The 16,193-nt window shown below is 44.2% G+C and overlaps 2 protein-coding genes across 3 annotated transcripts in view; both read left to right on the forward strand.

The window, feature by feature from the left end:
• Positions 1 to 3,362: 3,362 nt before the first annotated feature.
• LOC139162906 (zinc finger protein 253-like) lies at positions 3,363 to 13,261 on the forward strand. The gene is made up of 6 exons (XM_070743810.1): positions 3,363 to 3,422; positions 3,769 to 4,350; positions 5,060 to 5,174; positions 5,271 to 5,338; positions 9,686 to 9,815; positions 11,687 to 13,261. Exons 2-6 carry the CDS (start codon positions 3,937 to 3,939, stop codon positions 13,021 to 13,023), a joined length of 2,064 nt encoding a protein of 687 aa, XP_070599911.1. The 5' UTR covers positions 3,363 to 3,422; positions 3,769 to 3,936; the 3' UTR covers positions 13,024 to 13,261.
• LOC139162876 (zinc finger protein 721-like) overlaps positions 3,381 to 16,193 on the forward strand; it is a 360,849-nt gene continuing 348,036 nt past the window's right edge. For both annotated transcript variants that reach the window (XM_070743758.1, XM_070743755.1), the window contains exon 1: positions 3,381 to 3,422. In XM_070743758.1, coding sequence (XP_070599859.1) covers positions 3,412 to 3,422 — 11 coding nt within the window. In that variant the 5' untranslated portion in view covers positions 3,381 to 3,411. The remainder of the gene's footprint in view (positions 3,423 to 16,193) is intronic.

A 16,193-nucleotide genomic window follows, 5' to 3' on the forward strand; every position in this document is an offset into this window, starting at 1 on the left:
ATGTTGCGAGTGGAGGAGTTGTGTATCTGGACACAGCCATTCCAACAATGTCAGGCCCAGATCCAGGCAGCCTCTGTGGGGAATTTAGCATTCGCCTAACAAAGGCAGAACCTCTCGGTTCCTTTCATGTTCCTCCCCCACCCCCCAGCCACCAAATATTGTGCTTTTCTCTGAATTCTCTCTCCCATCCCCAGCAGGCAACAAGCCTCCATTCTTCACCAGGGCAGCTCAGATACTCTCCTCTTCTTCCCCACTGCTGAGTGTCCAGGTGGAGCAGTTCTTTGGTCCTCTGGTCCATTGGAAGTGGCTGAAGGGGCCCCTCCTGACTCCCAAGGAGACCCTGGAGAGCCCAGGAAACAAACCAATGGGTAGCTGGACAAATGTCACTGGAGGCCCAAAGGACACACACTCTCTCCCTTCTGACCCTTTGTATAGAGACACTTCCTGCTCTGGTGGAAGCTCTGGTGGAAGGAGAGAGAGGAAAAGAGAGACCAGCATGGAGTGAGAAGGTTTCAGTTGCAGTGGGGAGAGGAGACTATTCAGAAGACCTGAAGAATGGAGATGGGGTGGGGTCTCCCTAGAGAAAGACTACTGCTCATCTGTCTGGAACCCATACCACATCTCAGACATCAACACCCTTGAAAATGTCCAAAGATATTTCACCAGAAGAGCCCTTAACTCCTTCACTCGAAACAGAATATCCTACGAAAATAGACTTACAATCCTAGAACTACGGCGCCTAAAACATGATTTGAGTATTGCCCACAAGATTATATGCTGCAATGTCCTACCAGTCAATGACTACTTCAGCTTCAACCGCAACAACACAAGAGCACGCAACAAATTCAAACTTAATACGAACCGCGCCAAACTTGACTGTAAAAAATATGATTTCAACAATCGAGTTATCGAAGCGTGGAACTCATTACCGGACTCAATTGTGTCAACCCCTAACCCCCAACACTTCTCCCTTAGACTCTCCATGATTGACCTCTCCAGATTCCTAAGAGGCCTGTAAGGGGCGTACATAAGTGCACTGGTGTGCCTTTCGTCCCCTGTCCAATTGTCTTTCCTTTCTATCACTTATCATATATATTTTCTTTCTTTCATATATCTTCTCCTCTAAGTTCACTTTACCCTTATATATATTACTACATGTCTATCTTTCTTTCTATGTATTTGTGTATTGGACAAATGAATAAATAAAATAAATAAATAAGTAAAATAAAGTCTATCCACAGTGTGACTGGAACAACCTGGAACTGGCAGCCAAAACCATAGAAAATGGTGGTAGAGTTTCGGAGAAACCCTCACGTTCTACCACCTCTTAAAATACTAGTGTTCTGTCGAGCACAAGCCACAATAATCAGATGCACACCAGAAATAAATAAAATGATTTCATATGTACACCAAGTTCAGTCTTTTTAAGAGTTTTTTCAGAAAGATTTCAATTATAACAAAGTCTTATCAGTTTATTTATTTTTATTTATTCATTTGTCCAATACACAAATACATAGCAAGAAAATAAACATGAAGTAATATATATATAAGGATAAAAGTGAACTTAGAGGAGAGGATATATGAAAGGAAGAAAATATATATGATATGTGAGATAAAGGAAAGACAATTGGACAGGGGACGAAAGGCACACCAGTGCACATGTATGCCCCTTAATGGCCTCATAGGAACCTGGAGAGGTCAATCGTGGATAGTCTAAGGGAGAAATGTTGGGGGTTAGGGGTTGACACTATTGAGTCCAGTAATGAGTTCCACGCTTCGACAACTCGATTGCTAAAGTCATAGTTTTTACAGTCAAATTTGGAGCGGTTCGTATTAAGTTTGAATCTGTTGCGTGCTCTTGTGTTGTTGCGGTTGAAGCTGAAATAGTCATTGACTGGAAGGACGTTGCTGCATATGTTCTTGTGGGCAATACTTAAATCGTGTTTTAGGCGCCGTAGTTCTAGGCTATCTAGACCCAGGATTGTTAATCTATTTTCGTAGGATATTCTGTTTCGAGTGGAGGAATGAAAGGCTCTTCTGGTGAAATATCTTTGGACATTTTCAAGGGTGTTGATGTCCGAGATGTGGTATGAGTTCCAGACAGATGAGCTATATTCGAGAATGGGTCTGGCAAAAGTTTTGTAGGCTCTTGTGAGTAGTGTGAGATTGCCAGAGCAGAAGATACGTAGGATCAGGTTAACAACTCAAGAGGCCTTTTTGGTGATATTGTTGCATTGGGCTTTAGCACTTAGGTAATTTCATATTAGTATTCCAAGATTGGCAAGATTCCCAGACAGACGATAAACACAGCTATAATTACCAGATGAGGCAAGAAGCCTTGAAGTCAGAACCTCAATGAAAAGCTGAAACTCGTTAGCAAAGTTTCATATCCGTATAAATGTATTTAATGTCCGCAGCAGAGAAAACAAGAACCTCCTGAGGTAAATCTCAAGCAGCGCCCAGAAGAAAAAGGCGGGGGAAAGGGAAACGCCCCCTTTCCACCCTCGGCACCCAATCAGAGCGCAGATCCCGAGACAGGAGCTCGCACTCACTCAGCCACAACAGGGTGTTTGGGACCTTTGTGCGCTTTATTTATCCGGCCATTAAATCCAATATCTTCACATTGAAAAGTATTCAAAAGAAAAAGAGCTGAGACTGAATTGTCAGTCAGGAATTAAAAAAAATATATATCTTGCACTGCGGTAAAAAGTCAACGTCTTTTTTTCTTTCTGTTTTTCTCTTGTACCTCAGGCTTTCTTTCCCCCTCCTTTTCTCCTTCCCTCAGTTGCCTATTTCTATTTTTCTTTCCGTTTTGTAAAATAAATAAATGGAGTAGATCTTGAGGCTTTAGAAAAAGTGCTGAGAAGAGCAACAAAGATGGAGGCCGAAAGACATCAAAAACGGTCGCTGGAACTGGAACAATCTAGTCTGAGGCAAAGAAGGGCCAGGGAGGACTTGATGGCCTCTTCGCAGACCTCCTGGTCCCTCCCCTCCCCTCAATGGAGAAGCAGGTCGAAGGAAAGGGGGAGGAAGACTCAATAGAAGGAAGAGCCCAACCGAAGACCGAAACCTCCTTCAAGGCATTTGGGTTCATAGAAAAGGGGAGAAAGTAAGAAAGAAAGACCTCGAGCCTTTGTAAGGCAGGGAGCCACTGAAAGGGGCCTTTCTCCCCACCCTACTCCCAAGCCCATCATCCCCGCCTCTCCCTTCCCCCTCCCGTGCGGTCCGCTTTCACGCCATTTGCACTTTGCCCAAAATCCACCAGAGGGCGCCCTCTGCTAAGGGAAGGAAACTCCAGGGATTGAGGAGGAAGTGAAATCACGGAGCCTTGCCGCTCTAGGACGTCACACTCGCTCTCCTTAAACCCTGGTACTGTACTCACAGGAGACAGTCCGGCGGGAGGACATCCGGATGTGCCCCAGGTGAGGGGGGGGGGATCTTTCCAGGTCCCATCTTCTCCAGCCTCCCTGTCCCTGCAAAGGGGGGGAGGGGAGGATGGGCCTTGCGGAGGCCGAGCAGGAGAGAAGCCGGGCGAGAAGGAGGAGGAGGCAGGATTCGCACCAGGCTCCCAGAGGGCCCGATCCTGTCTCCGGAGGGGGAGAGAAGCGGGGCGGCCTCTGCAGCTGCCTCCTCCCCAGCCCTGCTCTGGGGGACCTGGGCCCTGCGCTGGGATGAGCCTCTTGGGGCTCCGGGCAGGTTGGGGGAAGGTCGCTCAGGGGCTGAATTCCACCTTCTCATTCTGGGCCTTTGTTTTTCCTTCCACCTCAGAGACAGAAACTGGAGGGAAAAACTTCTCCTGGGGGAAAAAACAAGAGCGGGATCACCTGGAGGGATCCGTCCTGTGTTCCCAGAAATGGTCCCGTGAAGGAAAAGGCGTCTGGAGACCCACAAGAGTCCTTGGACCCCTTTGGAGTTGCTCTGCAGGACAGAGAAAGGATGGATACCCCACCTGTTGCAAAGGGGGGAAGCGGAAAAGGCCCTGCAGCCGCTCAGCCTGGGAAGGGGGGGAAGCTCTGGACAAGACCCGTGCAGAAGATCCTGGAGGAAGACTCCATCCTCCCTTCAGAAGTTCTGCCCTGGAACTCCATCCAATACTGCGAGGCTGAGGGTCCCCGAGGACTTTGCAGCCAACTCCACAACATCTGCAGACAATGGCTGAGGCCAGAGAAACACACCAAAGCCCAGATGCTGGACCTGGTGGTTCTGGAGCATCTCCTGTTCCTTCTTCCCCCAGAGATGGAGGGCTGGGTGCGGGAGTGTGGAGCAGAGACCAGCTCCCAAGCGGTGGCCCTGGCGGAAGGCCTCCTCCTGAGCCAGGCGGAGGAGCAGAAGGAGCAGGTCCAGTTGCAGGTAAGAACTCAAGAGAATAGAGAATGTTGAATATTTCACCCCTCCTTCCAAAATTCTGTGACTTTCATAATATGTGGCCATTCACCAATTCTTGTAGGCATAGTTCCCTCTAAGCTGAGCAGTGAGCAATCGCTCACTTAAAAATCATCATCAACTCAGAGTTTTCCAAACCTGCCAAGAAGCCGAGAGGGAAAGAGTGAGAGGGAAGGAGAGAGAGAGGAAGAGAGAGAAACAGATAGAAAAAAGAGAGGAAGGAAAAGAGAAAGAAAAAGAATGGGAGTAAGGAAGAGAGAAAGAAAATCAAAATCTAGTTTGAAACTAGCTCAACTATTTAAATGGCATTTTGATATTGATAGAGTTGCCCTATTATGAGCTCACTGTTATAGACACACAGTACAGTATTTTATTTTGAAATTCTCTGAGGCAAAACAGGGTGGTTTTTTATTTGTTTGTTTGTTTATTTGTTTATTTGTTTATTATTTCTGTGCCGCCCAGTCCCAAAGGGACTGCCGCTCAGACACTATACTTTTCCGCCCACCCCCCAAAAGAATTAGAGGGAACACTGCTTGTAGGACATTGTTCCGTTTTCTCACTGAACCTCACAGATGGATATTGGGGACTTTGAAGTTGTGTTCCGAATCTGGGAATCTGCTTTGTATTGTGTGTTGTACATTAATTCTGCTTCTTTTTTCCTTCCTCTTATTTGAAGTGCTGCATTGTGGAGATCAGAGATTTTGAGGGAAAAAAGAATCCATCAAATCCCGCTCAGGAGCCAATTTCTTGGAGGATCCCTTGGGAAGATCCAAGTCAGGACACCACAGAAGGTAATGGAAGATCCTCCGATGACCCATCTGTCCTACCTCTCTCTCTCTTCTCCTATTTTGTTAATTATGCATTTTGAAATTATTTATTCCTTACAGAGAGACAAAGAATGAATCTTTCTGGTTATTGTGACGGAGATCAAACAGCGGTTGAACCTTCAAACCAAGTAAGAAAGGGAAAAGCTATGAGATCCCTATTCTCCTCTCAGGAAGTGAAGCGGGTGTGCAGAGGGCTCTCTCCTTCCATTTCCCCCCCTTGTTTGGCCCGAATTATTTTTGTGTTCTCCCACAACATGGAGAGCAGAACAGCAGATCCAAGTTGCTTCCTCTGGTTATCTTCTTTAGCTTGGTACCCCTCCAACTCTGAGCGTACAAGAAACAATTTTTTAAAAGTCCTTCAAGAAATAGGAATAAACATATCACAGTGGCATGAACATTTGATTGATTGATTGATTGATTGATTGATAATTCCTTGACTGGGAATTGTGCAAGGCTAATGAAAAATAACTAAATCCATGGAGTCTGCGGAGAGGGGCGGCAAAGAAAGCCAATAAATGAATGAATGAATGAATGAATAAATACCGTATATACTCGAGTATAAGCCGAGTTTTTCAGCCCCCAAAATGGGCTGAAAAACCCGACCTCGGCTTATACTCGGGTCACCACAAGAGGGCGCCGAATCACCACAAGAGGGCGGGAGCCCGGCAGACATTTCTGGCTTGGGCGGGGGAGGGAACTATTGCAGGTGCCTGCTGAGGCAGCTTCGGGGGTGCCTTTGGGAAGGCTAGACGCAGGGACTGGGCTGTGGAGGTCACACTTTTACATCCTCCGCAGCTCCAACGATGCCGGAGCTCTTGGGGCTATGGTTGGCTGGTGCCTTTACTTGAGCCGGGAAGAGGAGGCACCTGCCCCACCCCTCCCACAGCTCCGACGGCATGCAAGAAGGGAAAAACGCAATGGGAAGCCAGTGGGGGGGAGGTGGATTCGTGCTTCTGTCTTCTCACCCCTCCCCCACCTCACCGGCTTCCCATTTTCCCCCTCTTGCGCGCCGTTTGAGTGGTTGGCTGGCGCCTTTGCTTGAGCCGGGGAGAGGAGGCAACGGCCCCACCCTCCCCACAGCAGCAGCATAATTATTTATTTAAGTACCGGTATTTTAAAAATAAATTTAAACTCCTTGTAGCGGCAGGAGAGCGAGAGAGAGAAACGAGCCTTTTCCTCGGAGGAGGAGGAGCAGTTGGCTGGCGTCTTTGCTTGAGCCGGGGAGAGGAGGCAACGGCCCCACCCTCCCCACAGCTGCTGCTGCCTCCTCTCCCCGGCTCAAGCAAAGACGCCAGCCAACTGCTCCTCCGAGGAAAAGGCTCGTTTCTCTCTCTCTCTCTCCTGCCGCTACAAGGAGTTTAAATTTATTTTTAAAATACCGGTACTTAAATAAATAATTATGCTGTCGGCGAGGGTTCTTCTTTCTTTCCTCTTCCTCCTTTTCCTCTGCGGCTGCAGGCTACTCTGGATCTCCTCCTCCTCCTCCAGCATTCCCTGCTGCCCTCCCTTAGCAAATCTGCTTCCCGGAACAACACATGGGGCAATAAAGGGAAATGGGGGAAGAGAGAGCCAGCAAGCTAAAGTGGGGGTGGGGGAAACGGCATGAACTCTCTCCAGGCTTTAGAAGCCCCCAACCGGAGAGAGAAGCAGATTTGTTAAAGGGATCCACTTGGTATAGCAGCTGGGGAAGGAGGAGGAGAACAGCTGTTTCCTTTCCTCCTCCTCCCCTTGCTTTCGTCCCAAGTGGATCTCTTTAGCAAATCTGCTTCCCTGCACAACACATGGAGCAGAGGAGGAGGGAGGATCAGGGGTGGAAGATCCAGCCAACGAGCCAGCCAGCAAGCTAAAGGGGGGGGGAGGGGAACAGCATGAGCTCTCTCCAGGCTTCTAAAAACTCAATTTTAAAGAGCCCTGGGTTAGGGTTAGAAATGCAAGAGTCTTCAAACCTGGAAAGATTAAGGCTTGTGGTCTTCAACTCCTACTCCTGAAGTAGCATGGTGGTGCAGGAATTCTGGTGCAGGAATTCTGGGAGTTGAAGTCCACTAGTCTTAAAACTGTCAAGTTTAAAGAGCCCTGGGTTAGGTTTAGAAATAGGTTTTATCTTGGTTGCTGATTGAGCTACTTTTTTTACTTTTTAATTTATTGTTATTACCAGATTGCTTTTGTTTACCCTCTTTTAAATTTACAGAGCTAGTTTACTGGTTTTCTTTAAAATAAATATTCTAAAACATTTAATCTAGTGATGTCTCAATTAATGTAATTTTATTGGTTTCCATTTTTATAAGTTACCAGTAGCCACTGCATTTTCTAACCTCGGCTTATACTCGGGTCAATAAGTTTTCCCAGTTTTTGTGGCAAAAACTGGTGCCTCGGCTTATACTCGGGTCGGCTTATACTCGAGTATATACGGTAAATAAAAAATATTAACATTCCCACATTGCCATTTTTAAAAAGCCTCATTTTAGAAAGCATCATTTGTTTGTTTGTTTGTTTGACTTCTGTGCCACCCTTCTCAACTGACTGACTTTTTGAACATGTAGTTCAAAATCAAATTGCATCTATATACAGTGGAACCTCTACTTAAGAACTTAATTCGTTCCGTGACCAGGTTCTTAAGCAGAAAAGTTTGTAAGTAGAAGCTATTTTTCCCATAGGAATCAATGTAAAAGCCAATAATGCGTGCAAACCCATTTGGAAAGAAATAAAAGCTCAGAATTTGGGTGGGAGGAGGAGGAGGAAGAGGAGGAGGAGGTCAGTCGCTGCCAAAGGAAGAATGTGAGGTAAGGGGAATCAAAATATTTTAAGGCTTAAAAAAAAAAGAGGGACTCTGAATTGGCGACGAGGAGCATGCGCCTCCCATACGCCCGATGAGAGGCTGCCTCCCATACACTGCACCAGAGAGAGAAACCCAGGGGGAAAGGCAGGAAACTGGCTGGGTCTTTGTGACTCGGGGCGGCTCACAACAATAACAAGAACAATGCAAGAACAAATCTAATAATTTAAAAAAAGCTAAACCCCCCATTATTCAAAGCAAACATACCATGCATAAACTGTAGAGGCCCGGGGGAGATGTCTCAGTTGCCCCATGCCTGACGGCAGAGATGGGTCTTAAGAACTTTACGAAAGGCAAGGAGGGTGGGGGCAGTTCTAATCTCCGGGGGGAGCTGGTTCCAGAGGGTCGGGGCCGCCACAGAGGTTGGTTCTCTCCTTGAAAACTTTCCATCCATTGCTCCTGGGGACATTACTATCATGTCACCCCCTAGTCGTCCTTTTCATGAAAGTAGACATACCCAATTCCAGCAGCGATAAAACAGCAATGTTTTATCTATATATTTTATTTATTTATTTATCTGTTTGTTTGATTATTATTGGATTTATATGCCGCCCCTCTCCGAGGACTCCACTTCACTAATAATTTTTGTTGGTCTTCTCTGCACTCTTTCTAGAGTCTCAAGGTCTTTCTTACATCTGGCAACCAGTAGTGGAGTCAATATTCCAAGTGTGGTCTTATCAAGGCATTTTATTTTATTTATTTATTATTTAGATTTGTATGCCACCCCTCTCCGCAGACTCGGGGTGGCCATTATAAAGTGGCACTAACACTTCATGTCATCTTGATTCTATCCCTCTTAATGCAGCCTGTGATTCTGTTGGGGGTTTTTTTTGAGGGGGAGAGAACTGTAATATACTGCTGACTCATGTCTAAATGGTTGTCTACTAGGACTCCAAGATTCCTGTTGCACTTACTTCTGTTGAGCCAGGTATCATCTCTTCTATGTGAATACATTTGGGTTTTCTTTCTTCAATATAGAACATGAATATGGTGAATATGGTGGAAGGTCTTAAGCATAAAACATATGAGGAAAGACTTAATGAACTCCATCTGTAGAGTCTGGAGGAGAGAAGGAAAAGGGGGGACATGATCGAAACATTTAAATATGTCAAAGGGTTAAATAAGGTCCAGGAGGGAAGTGTTTTTAATAGGAAAGTGAACAGAAGAACAAGGGGACACAATCTGAAGTTAGTTGGGGGAAAGATCAAAAGCAACATGAGAAAATATTACTTTACTGAAAGAGTAGTAGATCCTTGGAACAAACTTCCAGCAGACATGGTTGGTAAATCCAGAGTAACTGAATTTAATCATGCCTGGGATAAACATACTGTATATCCATTGTAAGATAAAATACAGGAAATAGTATAAGGCAGACTAGAAGGACCATGAGGTCTTTTTCTGCCGTCAGTCTTCTAGGTTTCTAGGTTTCTATTACATTTCTCACTGTTGATTTTGTTTTGTTGTGATGAGGCTCAATTTATTGATCTTTCTATATCTCGATCTTATATCCTGGAGTGTTGTTATTCCTATCGATTTGGTCTTGTCTACAAATGTGATGAGTTCCCCTTCTATCCTCTTGTCTAAGTCATTGATTAAGATAAACAGATCTTGTGAATCCTCCTGTTCTTTTTCCCGTGTTCAGGAGAGTCTTGTGTCCTTCGAGGAGGTGGCTGTGTCTTTCTCTGAGGAGGAATGGTCTCAGCTGGATCCTGACCAGAAAGCGCTGCATTCGGAAGTCATGCTGGAAAACCATAGGAACGTGGTCTTTCTGGGTAAGAGTATGACACCAATCAGAGTTCAAGAAGACAGAATATAGTTAGTTTTTATTTAAAAAACCAATAGGTGATATCATTTCCTGGGAGTTATCTTCTCTTGGGAGGGAGAAGGAAAGGATCTGGCCTTATTGGTGCTCAAATGTCTTCTGTCGGACTCTCTGGTAGAATCCTCCCAAAAATTCACAGGTACAAATTTCAGACACATACACGTTTGAGAATCCAAAACAATGTTCGTTATAACGAAAATTCCCTTAAACCAAGCCCTCTTTTGGTATAGCAAAGAGCCCTCGTCTCCAAACAACCTGGTAATTTGTCCAAGTCCCTTATCAGTTCTGAGATACTTAGCTTGCAGCTGGGAGGCAATTCACAGTCCTTCTTCTTTCACAAAGTGACACACACTTTGCTCTGGTTTAGTTTCAAAGCGGGGAAAAATCAGCACACAAAAGGTCAAAGTCAGCAAGGCAGTCACGAAACACAACGATCAGATAATCCTCCACAATGGCCAAACCCACAGGCTGCTCTTTATAGCAGCCTCACTAATGACCACAGCCCCACCCAACCACAGGTGGCCTCATTTTCTTTGATAATAATCTCTCAGTTGTTGCTGCCTATGCATCGCTCTCCGCATGTGTGGCTGTATCATTAACTCTTGTTCTGAATCCAGGGAGGAGCTAGAGAATTGATCTCCTTCTGAGCTGTCTGCCCCACTCTCCTCCCTGTCACTCATGTCTTCTTGGTCAGGGGAGCCTTCATCAGCAGATTCCACCGGGGGCAAAACAGGCCTGCAGCATGTGGATGTCTCCCCCACATCCACAGTCCTTGGGGCAGGAGCTGGGCCAGAGCCAACCACAACACAATGAAGGAAAGAGTCAATGTCTATTTGTTGAAATGCGTTCTGTGTCATTTCTTATCTGTATTTTTCCATTTCTATTTGAACTTACCTGTGGAGGCTCGAAAGAACGAGACGTGGTTTGATGTGTCCGCTGGAGGTCATGTGAGAGGAGTGTGTTGCCATTTGTCTGATACCTCCAAAATTGTGTGAGAACAGAACTTTCACGCTCAGCCCATAGAATAGTTTTCTCCCAATCCAATTGAAGAACAAAGGCTTTGTGCAGTGTCACTCAGAGCAGCCTGTGGGTTTGGCCATTGTGGAGGATTATCTGACCGTTGTGTTTTGTGACTGCTTTGCTGACTTTGATCTTTGTGTGCTGATTTTTCCCCGCTTTGAAACTAACCCAGAGCAAAGTGTGTGTCACTTTGTGAAAGAAGAAGGACTGTGAATTGCCTCACAGCTGCAAGCTAAGTATCACAGAACTGATAAGGGACTTGTACAAATTACCAGTTTGTTTGGAGACGAGGGCTCTTTGCTATACAAAAAGAGTGCTCTGTTTATTTGCATTTTCGGTATAAAGAACATTGTTTTGAATTTTCAAACGTGTGTGTGTCTGAAATTGTATCTGTGCATTTTTTGGGAGGATTCTACCAGAGAGCTCGACAGAACAATAGATAGATACCGTAGATAGATAGATAGATAGATAGATAGATAGATAGATAGATAGATAGATAGATAGATAGATAGATACCATAGATAGATAGATACCGTAGATAGATAGATAGAGATACATACATACATACATACATACATACATACATACATACATAATTGTAAAGAAAGATGTTTTTAGATATTTTCAATGCTTTTATGGCTGAAGAATATAGAAATCATGTCTATATCACACCACTGTGGGCATGCAAACATACAACCTAATGGAATTTTGGAGAAGCTCAGAAGGAAATTCGCTTAATTTTCTACATATTGATCTTTTCTTCTAACCTTGTTATCATTTCATTTCCCTTTTGCTTTGAAGGTGATAATGGGCAGGAGAATCAAGATTCCTGTGAACTGTTCCAAGTGATCAATGCTACAGATGGACAGGAGAAGTTTGGAATTGGAATGGAAGTCAAAAGCCCTGAGAGAAACCAGTCAAAGAATTGGAATCAGGAAAGCTCATCTTGCACTAATGCTCCAATGCAAGACATTCTTGCCCGACAAGAAAAAATGAAGAAAAAATATACTGGGAAAAGTGTGAAGCTAGTTAAAGCTAAAGTACAAATAAATGAACACTGTTTAATCCGAAACGAAGGAGAAGATGCTATAAGAAGGCACAACGGACAAAATTACAATGGGACATCCATTCTTTCCCTTGGAAATAACTACTTGACATCTCAAAAAGCGATTGACACAAAAGAGAAGCCATATAAATGCATGGAGTGTGGAAAGACTTTTGGTAACAAAAGTCACCTTATTTGCCACAAAAGGATTCACACAGGGGAGAAACCATATAAATGCACCGAGTGTGGAAAGACCTTTGCTCGGAGCAGTACACTTACTTCCCATAAGATGATACACACAGGGGAGAAGCCGTATAAATGCATGGAGTGTGGAAAGACCTTTGCTCGGAGCAGTACACTTAATTCCCATAAGATGGTCCACACCGAGGAAAAGCCGTATAAATGCACAGAGTGTGGAAAGACCTTTGCTCTCAGAAGTAATCTTATTTCCCATAAAAGATTCCACACAGGGGAAAAGCCATATAAATGTAATGAGTGTGGGAAGACCTTTGCTCATAGAAGTCAATTTATTTCCCACAAAAGAATCCACACCGGGGAGAAGCCGTATAAATGCATGGAGTGTGGAAAGACCTTTGTTCAGAGCAGTATGCTTACTTCCCATAAGATAATACACACAGGGGATAAGCCATATAAATGCATGGAGTGTGGAAAGACCTTTGCTCAGAGCAGTACACTTAATTGCCATAAAAGGATCCACACGGGGGAGAAGCCATATAAATGCATGGAATGTGGAAAGACCTTTGCTCAAAAAAGTCATTTTATTTCCCATAAAAGGATCCACACGGGGGAGAAGCCATATAAATGCATGGAGTGTGGAAAGACCTTTGCTCGAAGAGATAATTTTATTCCCCATAAAAGGATCCACACAGGGGAGAAGCCGTATAAATGCATGGAGTGTGGAAAGACCTTTGCTCATAGCAGTGCACTTACTTCCCATAAGATGATCCACACGGGGGAGAAGCCATATAAATGTATGGAGTGTGGAAAGACCTTTGCTCAGAATGGTCATCTATCTTCTCATAAAAGGATCCATGCCCAGGAGAAACTATATAGCAATAGCAAGTCCACTTAGATTTATATACTACACAATACAGTGATACCTCGTCTTACAAACGCCTCATCATACAAACTTTTTGAGATACAAACCCATAGTTTAAGATTTTCCCCCCTCTTCTTACAAACTATTTTCACCTTACAAACCCACCACCGCCGCTGGGATACCCTGCCTCTGGACTTCCGTTGCCAGCGAAGCACCCGTTTTTACACTGCTGGGATTCCCCTGAGGCTCCCCTCCATGAGAAACCCCACCTCCGGACTTCCGTATTTTTGTGAAGCTGCAGGGGAATCCCAGCAGTGCAAGAACGGGTGCTTCGCTGGCAACAGAAGTCTGGAGGTGGGGTTTCCCAAAGAGGGGAGCCTCAGTGAAATCGCAGCATCGCAAAAACACTGGTCCGGAGGTGGGGTTTTGAGGACTTCGGTGTTTTTACAATGCTGCGATTTCACTGATGCTCCCTTCGCTGGGAAACCCCACCTCCAGATTTCCGTTGCCAGCGAAGCGCTCATTTTTGCGATGCTGGGATTCTCCTGCATCGCAAAAACACAGAAGTCTGGAGGTGGGGTTTCCCATGGAGGGGACCCTCGGGAATCCCAGCAGCGCAAAAACGGGTGCTTCGGCTGGCAAAAGGGGTGAATTTTGGGCTTGCACGCATTAATCGCTTTTCCGTTGATTCCTATGGGAAACATTGTTTCGTCTTACAAACTTTTCACGTTAAGAACCTCGTCCCGGAACCAATTAAGTTTGTAAGACAAGGTATCCCTGTACTTTACCATTTTATCTCTGAGCCGTGTACAAAGTCAGCATGTTGTCCCCAGCAACATGGGTCCTCATTTTAGCGACCACAGAAGGATAAAAGGCTGAATCAACTGCTACAAATAATCTATAGGAGTTGAAGATGTTTTCAATAAAATGTCAAATTGAAACTTTTCAAGTTCCACTCATTTAAAAATGTTACATCCATTTCCTTGCTGAAGTATTATTTTCTCATCCAGAATTTGCATTTCTTGCTCAGTAACGATTTTCATTTTATAAAACCACTGCCTTTTTTAAGTTAGTCTACAAAGATTTTTTAAAAATATGATTTCAACAACCGAGTCATCGAAGCGTGGAACTCATGCCGGACTCAATAGTGTCAACCCCTAACCCCCAACACTTCTCCCTTAGACTCTCCACGATTGACCTCTCCAGGTTCCTAAGAGGCCAGTAAGGGACGTGCATAAGTGCACTGGTGTGCCTTTCATCCCCTGTCCAATTGTCTTTCCTTTATCTCATATATCATATATATTCTCTTCCTTTCATATATCCTCTCCTCTAAGTTCACCTTCACCCTCTTTTATATTATCGCATGTCTATTTTTCTTCCTATGTATCTGTGTATTGGACAAATGAATGAATAAATAAATAAATAAACACCAGAATCAATGGATGGAAAGTCACCAAGGAGAGAAGACATCTGGAAGTAAGCGGAAACTTCCTGACACTGAGGAGAATTAACCAGTGGAACTGCTTGCCACCAGAAGTCGTGAGGGCTTCATCTCTGGAGGGTTTTAAGAAGAGAACGCCACAGAAGAAAGACCAAAACCTCCTTCAAGGCATTTGGGTTCATAGAAAAGGGGAGAAAGAAAGAAGCACTGATGACAAAGCCTTTGTTGGACAGGGAGCCACTGAAAGGGCCCTTTCTTCCCCAGTGAAAGGCTGCAAATATTTTTACTGTGGTCGTGGCTTATTTTGGAGGGGTGGCTTGCCAGCCATGAGACCAGTTGGGGCTGGCTTAAAGCTGGCCAACTTCACGTCACTCACATAAAGGTTTTGGGTTAGGGTGTTGGCCTCTCATATCTATTTACTATTGTGAAAAGTGTTCGGAAACTTCAGATCGTGCAGAATGCAGCTGCAAGAGTAATCATGGGCTTTCCCAAAAATGCCCATGTAACACCAACACTCCGCTGTCTGCATTGGTTGCCGATCAGTTTCCGGTCACAATTCAAAGTGTTGGTTATGACCTATAAAGCCCCCCATGGCACGAGACCAGGGTATCTACAAGACCGCCTTCTGCCGCACGAATCCCAGCGACCGGTTAGGTCCCAAAGAGTGGGCCTTCCCCGGGTCCTGTCAACAAAACAATGTCGTTTGGCGGGGCCCAGAGGAAGAGCCTTCTCTGTGGCGGCCCTGGCCCTCTGGAACCAACTCCCCCCGGAGATTAGAATTGCCCCCACCCTCCTTGCCTTTCGTAAACTCCTCAAAACCCACCTCTGTCGTCATGCGTGGGGGAACTGAGACGTCTCCCCCTGCCTATGTAGTTCTAGTGCATGATATGACTGTATGTATGTTTTTTATATTGGGGTTCCTTGCTTTTAGATTTTTAAATGTATAATTGCTATCTTAGATTTTAATTATTAGATTTGTCAGTATATATATATATTTGTCACTGTTGTGAGCCGCCCCGAGTCTGTGGAGAGGGGTGGCATACAAATCTAATAAATAATAATAATAATAATAATATAACTGAACATCCGAAATATACTATTTAATTCTATGTATATATTCCATACGTGTACATACATATTACACACACAGGCACACAAAAAATAAATTGTATGTGTATGTACATACACACACGCATGCACAGTTCTTCTAAAGTTATACACATTCAACCTCGTTTACTGTGATAGGAAAAACATTCCCAGAGGCCAAAGGGGAAAAAAAGAAAAAAATTCAAAATTTTTCTAGTGGTTTTCTGTACCTGAACAATTTTTTTTAAAAAAAATAAAGTTTATTAATTAACAAAGGGTAAATGGGGGGAGAGGGAGGGTGGCTACATAAATTCAAAAAGGGTAAGGGTATTTATTACATGATATTGTATTTCAGAATATATATAACAAAATGTAACAAAAATTCAATATTCACATTTGTATCTTATTACTATCAATAATTCATTTATCTCTCTTATCATATTAATTAGAACCTATAAGGATGATAAATGTTAGTAAGAATAGTGGAAGACGCATTTGTAGAAAAGTAAGTAGAAAAAGAAGATTAGAATTATATAAAATATTTAGGAAAAGAAAAGTATAAGGAGTAAATTTTTCTACCAGCTCTGCATAGGAGCCCATCACTGAATCTTCTCCCTACTCCCAAGCACATCATCCCTGCCTTATACCTTCGCCCTCCCATGCGCTCCTCTTTCCC

The sequence above is a fragment of the Erythrolamprus reginae genome, chromosome 2 (genome assembly GCF_031021105.1).
Source record: "Erythrolamprus reginae isolate rEryReg1 chromosome 2, rEryReg1.hap1, whole genome shotgun sequence".
Classification (NCBI taxonomy): Eukaryota; Metazoa; Chordata; class Lepidosauria; order Squamata; family Dipsadidae; genus Erythrolamprus; species Erythrolamprus reginae.

Coding starts and splice junctions, on each gene's coding strand:
- LOC139162906 (XM_070743810.1), top strand. CDS start 3,937: ATGGATACCCCACCTGTTGCAAAGGGGGGAAGCGGAAAAGGCCCTGCA. Junction 5,175..5,270: donor AAGTCAGGACACCACAGAAG/GTAATGGAAGAT, acceptor TATTCCTTACAG/AGAGACAAAGAATGAATCTT. Junction 5,339..9,685: donor CGGTTGAACCTTCAAACCAA/GTAAGAAAGGGA, acceptor TCCCGTGTTCAG/GAGAGTCTTGTGTCCTTCGA.